Source organism: Girardinichthys multiradiatus, chromosome 3, assembly GCF_021462225.1.
Source record: "Girardinichthys multiradiatus isolate DD_20200921_A chromosome 3, DD_fGirMul_XY1, whole genome shotgun sequence".
NCBI lineage: Eukaryota > Metazoa > Chordata > Actinopteri > Cyprinodontiformes > Goodeidae > Girardinichthys > Girardinichthys multiradiatus.
In genome coordinates, this window is record NC_061796.1 from 20255627 (window position 1) to 20270693 (window position 15067).

The window sequence follows — 15067 nt, forward strand, 5'->3', positions numbered from 1 at the left end:
GCTATTTCTGGGACACCACTAACATGTAGAAGAAGGTGCTCGGGCCAGATGAGACCAATTCTTATTGTTTGGCCTACATACAAAACGTTGCATATGCTGGAAAACTAACAGTGCCCATGGCCCTGAACACACCATACCTATCATGAAACATGATCATGAGAGGATCCTGCTGTGGGGATGCCTTTCTTGATTAATAGCAGCAAAGAATGTTTATATCTCAAATGAATTTAGCTCTTCATTTTGACTTAGGCATTCAAACACATGGACAGTTGGAGCCAAAATTATTCATACCCCTGGCATATTTAAATTTAAGGTTATTTTGATTCTACCAAGAACCAAAGCGTCAAAATTATGTCGGTAAAATTAAAACATAACTTTACATCGAAATTTGCCAGGACTATAGATAATTGTGGGTTTAGCTGTTCAGACTTAATCTACATTCTTCCACTGTAGCTCTGTCCATCTTCTCATCAACTCTCCTTAGCTTCCTTGTCCCAGCTGAAGAAAAGTATCCCCAAAGCATGATGCTGCAGGGGTCATGCTTTACTATATCTATAATCTCTTCAGTGTACTGAGCAGGGTTAGATTTTCACCACACAGCAGCTTTCATGTTCTCTAATAAGTAGAATTTTGGTCACAGATGCTTTTCTCCTAAGCTCCCTGCTTGCTTGCATTCTTTTACTCCTAACTTTTTATCTCTAAGCCAAAATTATGGAAATATTGGACTAAAACTACTTCTTACCTGCAACTCCCAAGGATTATTATTTTTATTTTTTTCTAAAGGATTTTGATGTTTTTATAATCGAACTCAAAAGCAGGACAAGTTGACGCCAGCTAATCAGCACAAAATGCCTCCCTTCACCACAGAGGACTTCGACAAACTTTTACAGAAATTGGCTGTTTTGGAGATGAAAATCCATTGACTAGAAGTGAATGTGGAGGTGAATATGGGGTACAACGATGATTCAACTTTGCCTGTGATCCCAAACAGTGACAGGCAGCTCAACAACTCAGCCGGCAATCAGAACACTGAGAATAAAACCTACCGGCAGACCCCCCTGCCATGTTTTAGGCGCATGCCCAAAAAAATCAAGGTGGACGACTCACTGGAAGATCTCAACAATTAAATAAATTAGAATGGCCAGAATTACAGAGAAAGGCCCCCGTTTCCCCTGGGAAAAGGAGACTTCGACAGCGAGCTGCTGTCATAACAACTGATAGGTGTGAGACAGCTGGAAATAAACAGATTTGCTCCACTACAGAATGAAAACCAGGAAAATGATCCATCTTCTGAGAACAACCTTCATTCTAAAACAGTCTTCTCCTAAATTGCCAGAGAAAAAGCGCCCCACCGGACCAAGAACCCTAATAGTGGGCAACACAGCTGTGGATGGGATTAAAAACTTCTGCAACAAGAAAAACACAGAAGTTATGATTGGTACCAGTAATGTGGTGTCCGATATCTCAGAGAATATTCTGGAAATCACAGAAAAGCGCCCGTCTCTAGAAAACCTTATTATACACTGTGGAGCTGTGGATGAAAAAATCAGAAGGACTGAAGGAGGATTTCACTCGTCTTCTGAATATTGTTGGAGGTCTCAATATCAAGGTGTTTCTCAGCGGACCCTTTGCACCGATTTTCTGTAGAGATTAGGTTTTTTCGAGACTTCGGATGATTAACAAGTGGTTGAAAAAAAAACATGTGCTACTACACCTGTGAACTTCATCGACAACTTTAATATTTTTTGGGAAAAAAGACAACTCTTCAAGCAAGATGGTTTCTGTTTGAACAAGCCAGACGTTTCACATCTAATTTCTTCTATTCAGTAAATAATCCACCAGCAGCTTCGACTTTCAGCAGAGAACATGGAGTATCAACAACAATGATAACACTCCAGCAGAAACAATCAGCCAGTTGGCTGAGAAAGAGAGGTCATCACAAAAGTAACTGTAGCATCTGAACTCCACTCTACCAGGGCCTGCAATGAATTTGCTAAATTCTTTACTGAAAAAATCCAAAAGATCAGAGAGGCAGTCAGCACATCCACATCAACTCCAGTACCAATGTTGTCTCCAACTAGAACTGATTTTGACAAAATTTCCCAATTTCACCAAATAAACTACAAAAACTTAGAAGAAATCGTACAGCAACTAAGCTCTTCTTCCTGCTGTCTCGATCTTTTACCCACAGCTTTCCTTAAGAAATCTTTGCCTGTAATAACATCTGATTTAACACAAATAATAAACACGTCCCTTTTGTCAGGTGTTTTCCCCCAGGCCCTAAAAACAGCAATTATCAAACCTCTATTGAAAAAGAGCAATTTGGACAAGCTGCTACTACAGAACTACAGGCCTATATCAAACCTCCCCTTCATCAGTAAGATTATTGAAAAAGCTGTGTTTCAGCAGTAAACCAACTTCCTAACAACGACCAACCGCTTCGATGTCTTCCAGTCAGGCTTCCTGCTCACCACAGTACAGAGACTGCTCTTGTCAAGGTGTTCAATGACATCCGTATAAATGTAGACTGTGGAAGAACCACAGTGCTGGTATTATTGGACCTTAGTGCAGCATTCGACACTGTTGATCACTCTATTTTATTAGAGCGCCTGGAAATCTGGGTCGGCCTTTCTGGTACAGCACTCAACTGGTTTAAATCCTACTTGAAGGACAGGGACTTTTTTGTGTCAGTAGGTAACTTTACATCAGAGACCACAAAAATCACATGTGGCGTTCCCCAAGGGTCCATCTTAGGGCCCCTCCTATTCAATATCTACATGCTCCCCCTAACTCAGATTTTAATAAACAACAACGTAAGTTATCATAACTATGCAGACGACACACAGATATACGTTACGATGTCACCAGGTGACTATGAACCCGTTGAAGCGCTGGGTAAATGCTTAGAATAAATCAATGCATGGATGGGCCAAAATTTTCTTCAGCTGAATCAAAACAAAACTGAAGTAATGGTAAATGGACTGAATTCATATAGTGCCTTTCCAGTCATACAGACCACTCAAAGCGCTTTACACTAGAGCCACATTCACCCAATCGCACTCACTAACGCTCACACATTCATACACCGATACGCAGATCAGTAGGCAACTTGAGGTTAAGTGCCTTGCCCAGGGGCACATCGACATACAGCAGGAGGAAGCTGGAATTGGACCCACAACCTTCTGATTGCAAGACAATTGCCTAGTAATAATCTTTGGACCAAAGGAAGAGCGTTTAAAAGTTAGCACACAGCTTCAGTTAATACAGCTAGAAACCACCAATCAGGCTCGAAACCTGGGTGTAGTGATGGACTCAGACCTGAACCTTCAGAGGCACATAAAGGTAGTAACTAGATCGGCCTTCTATCATCTAAAAAACATCTCCAGGATTAAAGGACTAATGTCTCAGCAGGACCTTGAAAACTAATTTATGCGTTCATCTTTAGTAGAATTGATTACTGCAACGGTGTCTGCCTAAAAAGTCGATCAGACAGCTGCATTTGATCCAGAACGCTGCTGCCCGCGTCCTCACTAGAACTAAGAAAGTGGAGCACATCACCCCTGTTGTAAAGTCCTTACACTGGCTCCCTGTAGCTCAGAGAATAGAGTTTAAAATACTTCTGTTACTCTATAAATCACTAAATGGCTTAGCACCAAAATACATTACAGACTTGTTGTCAGTGTATCAACCAGCCAGACCTCTCAGGTCTTCTGGCTCAAATCTACTCTGCAGAACCAGAACCAGAACCAAACATGGAGAAGCAGCTTTTAGTTCTTATGCTCCACTAATCTGGAATAAGCTCCCAGAAAACTGTAAAAGCGCCGAAACCCTAAGTTGCTTTAAATCAAGGTTAAAAACTTATTTGTTCAGAGTGGCCTTTGAATGTGTTATCTAAACATTGTTAGTTACGTTTTCAGTCCAATTTTCCTTTAGTTTTCTTATCCATCATTCTATTCTCTTTATTTTTTTTAAATTACCTCTGTTTGAGTTTTTGTATCATTGTAACGTTTTTCCTTATGAACGGCACCTTGAGTACCTTGTTGCTGAAAAGCGCTATAAATAAACTTGACTTGACTCATCTGACCATCAGAGCATGTTCTTCCACGTTTGTCGTGCCCCCACCCTGCAAACACTAGTTCTTATGGCTTTCTTTCAACAACGGTTTTCTTCTTGGAAAGCCAGATTTTTAGAGCGCACAACTAATAGGTGTTGTGCTGACAGATTCGCACAGCTGTGCTGTGGATCTCTGCAGCTCCTCCAGAGTTACATTGGCTTCTTGTCTGATTCTTTGTGCAATGCTGTGATTCCCAGGCCTGTCAGTATAGGTGGACGTCCATGTCTTGGTTGACTAATTAATACCTAACATGGTAGGTTTAAGTTGTGCCATACTTTTCCCATATTTGGATGGTGAATTGAACAGTACTCTGTGAGATCCTCAAACCTTAGGGTATAATTTTGTAACATTAGTCTTCTTTAAATTTTGCGATAACTTTATCCATTATCTGTTTGCTATGTTTCTTGATCTTCATGATGTTGTTTGTTCACCAGTGTTCTCTAACAAATCTCCATACTGAGCTTCAATTACACACATGTGGACTCTTTTAACTAATTAAGTGACATCTGAAGACAATTGGTTACACTTTCTTTAGGGGTATTAGAGTAAAGGGGGCCAAATGCAAAGGTACACCACAATCTTCAAATCTTTATTGTAATGAAAATGTGAAAACCATATATCCTCTGTCTTCCACTTCATAATTATGCTCTAGTCTGTGTTGCTCTATTACATAAAATTCCATGAATGAACGAACATGAATCAAAGTTTTGCAGTAACTGTCAATTCCCAGTCTTGCTAAAAATATTGCAATTTACAATGACATTTGTAAGACCCTTGCATCCATCTCGTATAATCTGTTCACATAAGGAAAACAAAGTCACTCTAGAGGACATAGATATAGCAGAAGGAATGAAATAAGGAGGGAGTTAGATGCTGCTTTCCCTAAAAATTTTAATCTTATTTCCCTTTATTTCTGATTTATCTGCTCATTACACTATATAACTCCGTACGTCCATTCAAAATACATCACTGTACAGTAAAATCGCTTCTCCGTATTTCATAAAAGTGCTTCTTATCTCCTTAGTAGCCTGAAAAATAATTTAAGCCTTGTGGATTTGTGGGTGATTTGAAATTCTTTCTTCACTTTGGTACCATGTCTGATGATGAGCCCACTGACCTGGAACATACCTGAGCTGAGATGATACATCACCAGAGCCCAGCAGGATTTAGACCTCAGTATGTTTTTCTATATAAGCCTGATGATTGTAGTGTGTGAGAGGAAAGCAGAGTTTTGGAGGAGGTGGGGAGCAGATGGGGAGCAGATGGGCAGAGCGCTGATAAGATTCCTGAGAGACCGATACCAAGTCAAGGTAAATAGTATGTGTATATGTATGGGGGAGGTGTGCAGCACTTCATCCAAATGTTATGGCAGACAGACAAATAGATCAGGGTAAAATGTCAATGCCTGTGCTGCTGATTTATGAGGAGATGGGTGACATCATCCATCAGACCACATGCACTGTTCACTAAATCAACATCAATAACCTTGTCAGGCTTTCTAAGAGACAGTACAAGGGGTCTGAAGAGGCTGCGGGTTGATACCACGAGGGACTGGAGGGCAGAACAGGGACTTTGAAAGTCTGAGTGAGTGAGAGAAGCGTTAGATGTTAGGGTAGTGGATGAGCTGCCAGAGGATAGTTCATTTCACACACTCCATACTGTGGAAAGCAATTTATAGTGTGAGCAGGGATTCATCTAACCTTCTACTGGATTCATTCCCATCCTATCAAGTGTGCCAGCGAGTGGAATCAAACTAATTACAGTGAATTATCCTCCCCTTTGTTTATTTATTGTCTGTCGGAGAGGAGAGGAGGTGTGCTTTTGGAGTATAGTCGGGCGAGGGGGGTCCCAGCAGGAATCAAGCACCTCGCTCAAACAGCAGAAGATTAATGGTCTACCCACTGAGGGAGAGAAATTCAGATGAGAAACTGTGAAAGAGACAGGAAGCAGTGGAGAAAGATGAAGGAAGAGAGAGTTTTCCTGTCACAAGGAGAGCAAACAAAGCAGTCTAGGCTGGTACACTGGGAGGACCTATTACTTAGCAAACATTATGGACTTTACACACAGTGCTGCAAAGTTGCTTATGTTCGAGGTGTGTTTGTTTCCCAGCAGGACCAAGTGGAGAATATTTCAAGACTATTTTATGCTTATAATTGTGGAAAGTTCATAAGATTACAAACCAACACAAAGGACCAAAGGACAGATAAAATACCAATCCTGGATTACTTTCACTGTAAAAAATATTCTGTTGTTGCAATATTTGGGCTTCTAAACTAAGCTTAATAAGAAGACATAAAATCATACAAAACATACTGTGCAAGAAGTCAACGTCTGCTACACAGTGCCAGTCAGAGGTGTACATATACACGGGCATGAATTCCATAGTGATTTTGGGCTCTTAATAATTAATTTAAGGGATGTTTTTTCCAGGGTAGAATGATTATCCACCAAACAAGTTTAATAAATAAAAAAAAAGAAATGGGTGCACAAGTTTAGATTCATTGTGGATTTTCTCTAGTCCAAACAAACTTTAAATTACACACACACACACACTTTTGAGCGGTAGTGTACATGCCCACTAATGGACTGAAAATAACAAACCAGGATTACTTCCTCATTCTTCAACTTCACCTCAAACCAACAGGTAGATGTGTTATGTTGTAGTTTACTGGTGGTCCCCAGAATGCAGACGGCAGAAAGCAGCGGTGGTGACTGAAGGCTTTCATAACAAAACTCACAGACGGTAACAGAGATGCGATGTTTCCGCAAAGAATGAACAGAATAACTATGTATATATGGGCATGGCAAAGGAGAAGCAGGAAGACTGATTGGCATGATGCAGGTGGACCGAATAAAGCTGATTACAAGCTGTGGCAGGAGTAAACACAAAACATGGCTGGAACTAAACAAGGACACATAAATAAAAACCTAAGAAACATAGATCTAACAGAACATAAACTTAAATGCACTCAAAACAGAATGCAAGAATCATGAGAAACTAAACCTAAGGAAAAAACTAAAATACCACCTTGAAAATCATCAGAAACGAACCAAAAACACAATTTAAAGAACATAATCACAAGCACCTAAAGAAGCCAAAAACAAGACTCAAACACCCTCAAATCATGACAAGATGGTTGTAACTTGGACACAATTGGGTGATACAGGATAATAATCCCAAACACAAACAGGTGTTTCAATAAATAAATACAGTTAACATTAAGCTTTTGGAATGCCTTAATCTCAATTATACTGAAAATTTGTGAACTATGCTTAAATGCTGGGTCTGTGACAACCAACAACTTTATTACTGCCATGAATTATGTTTGGATAAAAGTAGGTGGTAAAGGTTTAACTTGCTAATATTTTGCTTTTAACATTTATTTAATTGAAGTTGAACCTTTGGGTTCAGTAAAAGATCTGAGCCCTCGCAGCACTGCTTCTATGCTTGCACGCTAACACTCATAAAGAAACACATCACAGAAGGATACTGGTGGTGTTTTCACCTGGCACTTAAAAGTGACAATTACACAAATGCAAACTGAAGTCTAAGTCGAGCAGGTCTAAATGTCAAGATTAAAAGAAAAGAAACTCATTCTTTTTCCAGGGTGGAATATTTATACAATATAATATTACAATCACTTTTAAAAAACAAGAATTAGGTGTTTGTATTTATTGGGAAATAAAGTTGTGTTGAAGGTTCTAGAAGGTCTTCTAAGTCCTATTAGAAGCTACTGCAGTGATCATAGCGGGTTGTTGTTGGTAAATTGTTTTCTTTGCCAACATAAAGAATTTGTTTGACAGCCCTGATTTGATGGACCAATACTCAAAACAATGGGAAAGTCCAAGGAACTCAGTGAAAAAAGGGAATTTTAGATGTACATAATTTGGGAAAGTTTTTTAAAGTTATTTCTAAACAACTACATATTTCAAGATCCTCAGTTCAAAAATTAGTATATATCAGCACAAATTAGTCACATTTGTAACAATTCTACCAAGGTCTGAAAGAACACCTAAACCTGACCCTTAGATAAACTGAATTTGTTTGGGATGTTCAGAAACACCAAGATTGAAGCCTGCCATGAACTGGAAACTTCTTTCACTGTCCACAATGACGGTGTTTCTACATGACTATGGACTGAGAGGGTGCAGCAGATCGCATGGAGAAGCCAAATGCCTTCTGGGTGTCGGAGTTCTGGGAGTTTCTTTCTGTTCACCTGTTTTACCTGCTACTAACACCATCCAACCTCTAGATGTCATCAGATGCACGGTAGGAGCTGAGTCCACAGGTGTTCTCCATCAACCTCATCAAGAGAGGAGCTTAAGTACCCAATGTTGCCAACACTCTGGCGCCTGAGTGTTAACCTGCAGTGGTAACTCTAGCTGACCAAGACAAGTCTCCTTGTGATTATTTTCTGAGTACTTACGTTCTCGTGTCCTCCTTCCCAGGTTACCGCCAGTTCTGAGCTTCTTATCCAGTATGCGTATGCAGGAGATCCAGACTCTCTCTCCGCAAGAGAACTGAAGACCCCTTTAGGACATTGTGAGTATCTGGTTATGCCTTTTGGCCTCTGTAACGCCCCAGCCGTATTTCAGGCCCTAGTGAATGATGTCCTGAGGGACTTCATCGATCGTTTCGTTTTTGTGTATTTAGATGACATCCTCATTTACACAAGAAACCTCTCAGAGCATCAACAACACGTCCGCTTGGTCCTTCAATGCCTCCTAGAGAACCGTCTATATGTAAATGCTGAAAAGTGTGAGTTTCACAAGACGTCTGTTACCTTCCTCGGATTCATCCTAGAGGGTGGGCAGGTTCGTTCAGATCCAGACAAGATTAAGGCTGTACTCGAATGGCCCACTCCTGACTCACGTAAACAGCTTCAACGGTTTTTGGGCCTTGCCAATTTTTATAGAAGATTTATCAGTAACTATAGTAAAACTGCAGCCCCATTAACCGCTCTGACTTCCACAAAACACCCTTTTGAGTGGACTCCACAGGCAGATGCTTTTCATAAGCTCAAGAACAGTTTCTCTCAAGCCCCCATTCTCATTTATCCAAACCCATCAAAACAATTCACAATAGAAGTTAATGCATCTGATATTGGAGCAGGGGCTGTGCTATCCCAAGTTTCTGCCTCTGATGGCAAAATTCATCCTTGTGCCTTTTTCTCCCGCAGATTCAATCCAGCCGAGAGAAATTATGATGTGGGAGACCGAGAACTCCTGGCAATAAAACTAGTCCTGGAGGAGTGGCGTCATTGGCTGGAGGGCGCTGAACACCCAGCTGTGGTATAGACAGATCATAAAAACCTAGCCTACCTTCAAGCAGCAAAACGCATTAACCCTCGCCAGTCTCGTTGGTCCCTATTCTTTTCACGTTTTAACCTCTCGATCTCATACAGACCTGGTTCCAAGAATATCAAGCCCAACGCCCTCTCTCGACAGTTCTCCCCAGACGACTCTGACAAGGAGCCTGCTCCCATCCTACCGCAACGTTGGGCTGTTGGAGCCCTCACGTGGGATGTGGAGAATTTGGTATCCCAGCCCTTCAGAAATGAACCAGATCCCGGAACTGGACCCCCAAATCAGACTTACGTCCCATCAACTGTGCGGTTCCTTCTGATCCACTGGTTCCAATCATCCAAGTTCTCGTCCCATTCTGGCACTAGTTGAACCATCGCCCTCATCTCCATGTAGGGATGTCAAAGAGTATGTACAAGCCTGTACTATTTGTGCTAGAACTAAGTCCTCTAAACAGCCACCCGCAGAACTATTGCTACCCCTTTGTGTTCCTAAGCAGCCCTGGTCACATATGGCCCTCGACTTCGTCACCAGACTTCCCATCTTCAAGAGGTATGACCACCATACTCACTATTATCAACCGTTTCTCTAAGACCTGTCATTTCATTCCCCTCAGAAAACTACCATCTGCCCTTCAGACAGCTCAACTTCTGGTAAAGCATGCTTTCAGACTCCATGGTATACCTCTGGAGAGCCTCTCCGACCGCGGACCTGAGTTCACAGCTAAGGTTTGGAAACAATTCTGCTTAGCATTGGGAGCTAAAGTTTCTCTAACCTCAGGATATCACCCTCAGTCTAATGGTCAAACGGAGAGGATAAATCAAGAGCTGGAATCCATCCTCCGTTGTTTAACATCAACCAACCCCACACAATGGAGCCAATTCCTGCTATGGGTCGAGTACGCTCATAATTCTCACACTTCTGCTGCCACAGGTTTCTCCCCTTTCGAAGTGGTGGTTGGTAGCTTCTCTGGGCTACCAACCACCATTGTATTCCGCTGACGAGAAAGAGATCTTAGTCACTTCTGTAAGCCATCACACAAGCCCTTCAACGCACCGCTGAGCAGAACAAAAGGTATGCAGACAAGTTTGGCTCTCGTCACGTGACATCACTCTAAAATCAATATCCAAGAAACTCGCCCCCAGGTTCATTGGCCCGTATGAGATTGAGGCAGTTATCAGTCCTTCAGCTGTCCGCATGAAGCTTCCTTCGAGTCTCCGCATTCATCCAATGTTCCACAACTCCCAGATCAAACCCGTCATCACAAGTCCTTCTCCGGCCAAACCCCCTCCACCCACCCGGAATGGATTGGGGCACCCAGTCTATGCAGTCCGGCAGATTGTGGACTCCCGTCAGCAGGGTCGCAGTTGGCAGTATCTCTTCGACTGGGAGGGCTATGGTCCTGAGGACCGCACCTGGGTGCCCCAGTCTTTTATCTGCGACCAGTCTCTCATCTGTAAGTACCTCTCCTCCCTTCCTTCCACTTCTTCTGGGCCGCCAGGTGGTGGCCGTCGAGGGGGGAGTACTGTCAGAGTTCTGGGAGTTTCTTTCTGTTTACCTGCTACTAACCCCATCCAACCTCTAGATGGCACCAGACGCACGGTAGGAGCTGAGTCCACAGGTGTTCTCCATCAGCCTCATCAAGAGAGGAGCTTAAGTACCCAATGTTGCCAACACTCCGGTGCCTGAGTGTTAACCTGCAGTAGTAACTGTAGCTGGCCAAGACAAGTCTCCTTGTGATTATTTTCTGAGTACTTACCTTCTCGTGTCCTCCATCCCAGGTTACCTCCAGTTCCAAGCTTCTTATCCAGTATGCGTATGCAGAAGATCCAGACTCTCTCTCCGCAAGAGAACTCCTCAGGCTTCCTGTGAATGAACCTGGCTCACCCTCCACCGTGCTCCCCTCCAAGATCATCCACCTGGTGCCACCAACACCAGGTGGATAAGTAAAACAGAATTACCTGGACCTTTCACTTACCTGACACGCTGCCGGAGTTTTCCATCATCTCACTTCTCCTCCCCCCTGGCGGATCTCCTAATCATCCTCTGTAAGCAAAAATATATCAAGATCAACAACCCAGAATATTACCTGTCACTTACCATTGATCCCTTCTCCATACAACGGCGAGTTCCTGTTTCTCCAGCAAACCAGATATTTCTTAATAAACTTGTTAAATCTTTTCCTGTTTTCCTGAATGTATTTCTGCATGTGGGTCAAAACAGCTAGAAAAACGATGACACTAGGTACAATTTTAATGGTCAAAGAAGACATACAGGAAGCCCATTTCAGATAACACTTTCAACAGCAATTAACACCTGTTTGTTATGCCTCATAATCAGCTGGAAGGTATTGATATTCCATTTGGGGGTTAAAGTTGACTGATCCTGCTACGCCTCTGATCGACCTCCGGAGGTGATCACAAAGCCACACCAGCCATTACATGTGAGGGTAAGACAGGACTGTGGAAAAAGTGTGACAAGATACAACGCAGAGCCTCCATTTAATGAAAGAAATACGTTATCGGGCAGAATCAGCTGTAGATGACAAGATTCTAAGAGATGCCACTCTTAGATCTTTTTGCTTTGATCAAAGTGCTAGATGCATTTGTACAGCTACCGCGACGACACAGAGCTCAGCCAGATGTTACAGGATAATGACAGTTGCCCGACACACATTTACAGCACGTTCTCATGTTGCTGGTGCCTAGTTGAAGGCCATGCCCCTCGAGTCTGCATCCTCCGCAGACTGAGCCCAGTCATCTCGCTGTATCGGCTTGTATGAGCGGAATGAAAAGGTGGGGATCCCTGCTTGCATGTATATCAACTAAAACCTGAAAGAGGATAGAAACTCATCAAAAATGAAAAGTATGTCTGCAGAAGTCAAGAATGGGACTTTCAAATCTAAGAACCTAAAAAGCTGACCAACCTGTCAAGCACAGTGATACTGCCTACTGAACAGCCTGAATGTAAAGCCGTACAGGCTTGAAGGCACATGAGAGGCACTGATCCCACTCCACGCTATGACACTGACCAACAATGAGATAGACAGACAGACAGACGTGGAGACAGCATGGCTCTTTGTGTCCCATGACAATAGGCGACTGTCCCTCTCTGGGATGAGCTGATCTTTTTCATTTCTGCTAAGAGCTGAGGACATGAAGAAGCATGTGGGAGAAAATGTCAAATAAAAGGGCAAAGGGGGTGTATTGATGTGCTAATTTTATAATCATTGCTAGTTTTGATTATTGTGATACGTCTTGCAATAACATCTTCACTCTGGGGCGCTCTGTGGGTAAATCCCAATAAGAACCCACTGGGAAAATATAACTTTTCGCTGACAAAGAAAACATTTAACTCCCAACCACATGTTTACTAAGTACAACTTCTGTTCAAAATCAAGACACTGAACTAATAACCAGGAAAAACTTTAGCCAGAAGCATAAACAACATTGGTTATTCGTAGAGACTTAAATTTATTACAGCTCCAAATATGTAGGGCAATTAGATCATCAAAATGTATTCTGTGCTTTGGGGGCAAAAATGTGCAAATGGTGGCTGTTAAACTTGAATATAAATAGCGAGATGGAAACTTTAGCTTAATGGCTGTCAGAGAATTGGGATATTCTTTATAGAAGTGCGTTATGAACTATCAACGTTGCTTACGACAGTTAAGCTGATACTGCAACCAGAAGAGAGTTATGAAACAGAGTGAGACAGACTGATATTGTCCCCTGGTTGTTGGGGATGTTCTGTGGGATGCTGGGTAGCTGGGACCATTAGGCAGCTGCTCAGGACTTAAAGTACAGTAGATCTATTCTCTAACATCCCACCCAAGAGCCATTACTCATTACTCACGCCTCTCTCATTCCTTCTCTGCCACTCTTTCTCTGTCTCTCCCTGGCCCCCGCTGGTAATGTCACCCAGAGGAAACATGCCAATAAAAGAAACACTTTGCAGGGGAACATGAGCATCAGGAGAATGTGCCTCAATAAAAAGGGCAAGAGGGCATTAGGCTGGCAAAAACATACAGTGGGACATGATCTAACAGACAGAAAAGTCGCCATATTCTAGAAATTCTGATTTAAAGGACAGATCGAGAGACTCAACTAGACACATTTCAGGAGAATGAAAAAGGCTTTCAGCACAGCATTTAGTCACAATCACTTTAGAAAGTAGTTGAAACAGGTGCCAACAGCAGTAGATCTCTGCCCTGTCAGCTTCCTGGTCTACACTGCTCTTCATTACACAAAAAGCTTCAGAAGCAAAGGTTGTATTTTAGAGAAAAAGACATGAACTTATTCTCCTTTCCTTACGAAAGTGTACTCTAATAAAAACTAGCATACATTTTATTTAGATAGATTTTAATCAATATTTCCAATTAGAAAGAATGTAACTTTAACAGCACGTATGCTCTTAAATAAATTAGTACACTGAATAAACGTTAAATACTAATAAATGTTTTACATGCATTCTAACATTGTTAATTTAAACCTATTTCCTGAAAAACCCCAACTAAGACGTTCATTAGCAGCAGCTACTAATAAACATTTATGATTTTGGGGTCTTGGGTTTTCACAGGTTTTAATCTAAACTGAATGGTAGAATTTAAACAATGTAGTGGTCTTAATATTTAACCTACACACACACAATACTGAAATCAACTGAAACTTATTTTAATGCTATTCCAGGAGGAATTGGCGGTTTTGACATATAAGTTTTGAAAACACCTAATATCAGCCTCTGTTGGCCATGTTACATGACAAAATGAGAATAACAATTTACATTATAACAATGATGTTTAGGTAGGCCTTGTTACCAAAACAATAATTAATGATGCTAAAATTATAACTGTTGAATTTATTATTACTGAACGTCACATTTCAAACTGTGAGACAAGGTGAGCCTTATATGATACAACGTTAAACCAAGGAGGCCCCAACAGAAAATATGCTGTACCTTAGGTCAATATATGACACTATTTGTCTTAAAGCGCACGCACGCACTATAAGATGAATGCAGTTATTTCTGATCATTGATCACGTCACGCCATTTATTGCGCACCCAGCTCATGGGTGATTTCTCAATAACCAGAGCGAATGTTGAACCAACTCACCTGGAGCGGATTTTCCACGATTTCCGCTCGGAGAGCCTCGGCGGAAATTAAAGGAGCACTCGCATTAAAAGTACTTGAAGTCACCATTTTTTTTTTCTTATCATTTAACAAGGAAATGTTCCAGTAAGTGGCGTTCCCATCCCCTTCACCTTTTATATCGCCAAATTATCCCAAAGCATCCCACTTCTAGTCTCACTCCAGTCGGAACCCAGGAAAAAGTTCGCCTCTGATGTCAACCGGACCAGGAGTTTGTGATGCGTTCAAGTACAGTTGGGAAAAGGAAACTTTCACGTGCAAAACCACACGACGACGAGGTGATTGCGATTTCGGGATTAACGATCAGGTTTTTATTTTTATTGAGGATAAAAGCAGATTTAGCTTGCATAGTAAAGTCGTTATTTTTCGACCATAGCAGCACAAATATTCTTTCTAAAAGTTTCCCTATCAACTCACCCCACAAGATACATTTGAGACGCACATTTCTAGAGAAGAAAATTACAACTTTTACTTGAAGGTGGCACTAACAGAGGCGGATT

The 15067-nt window shown here is 41.7% G+C and overlaps 1 protein-coding gene across 3 annotated transcripts in view; it reads right to left on the bottom strand.

Moving 5' to 3' along the window:
* Nucleotides 1–14793, bottom strand: part of LOC124865930 (NIPA-like protein 2) — a 43640-nt gene extending 28847 nt beyond the window's left edge. For 2 of the 3 annotated variants that reach the window (XM_047361454.1, XM_047361453.1), the window contains exon 1: nt 14532–14793. In XM_047361454.1, coding sequence (XP_047217410.1) covers nt 14532–14618 — 87 coding nt within the window. In that variant the 5' untranslated portion in view covers nt 14619–14793. The remainder of the gene's footprint in view (nt 1–14531) is intronic. The other variant, XM_047361455.1, reaches the window with a different exon arrangement.
* Nucleotides 14794–15067: the final 274 nt, after the last annotated feature.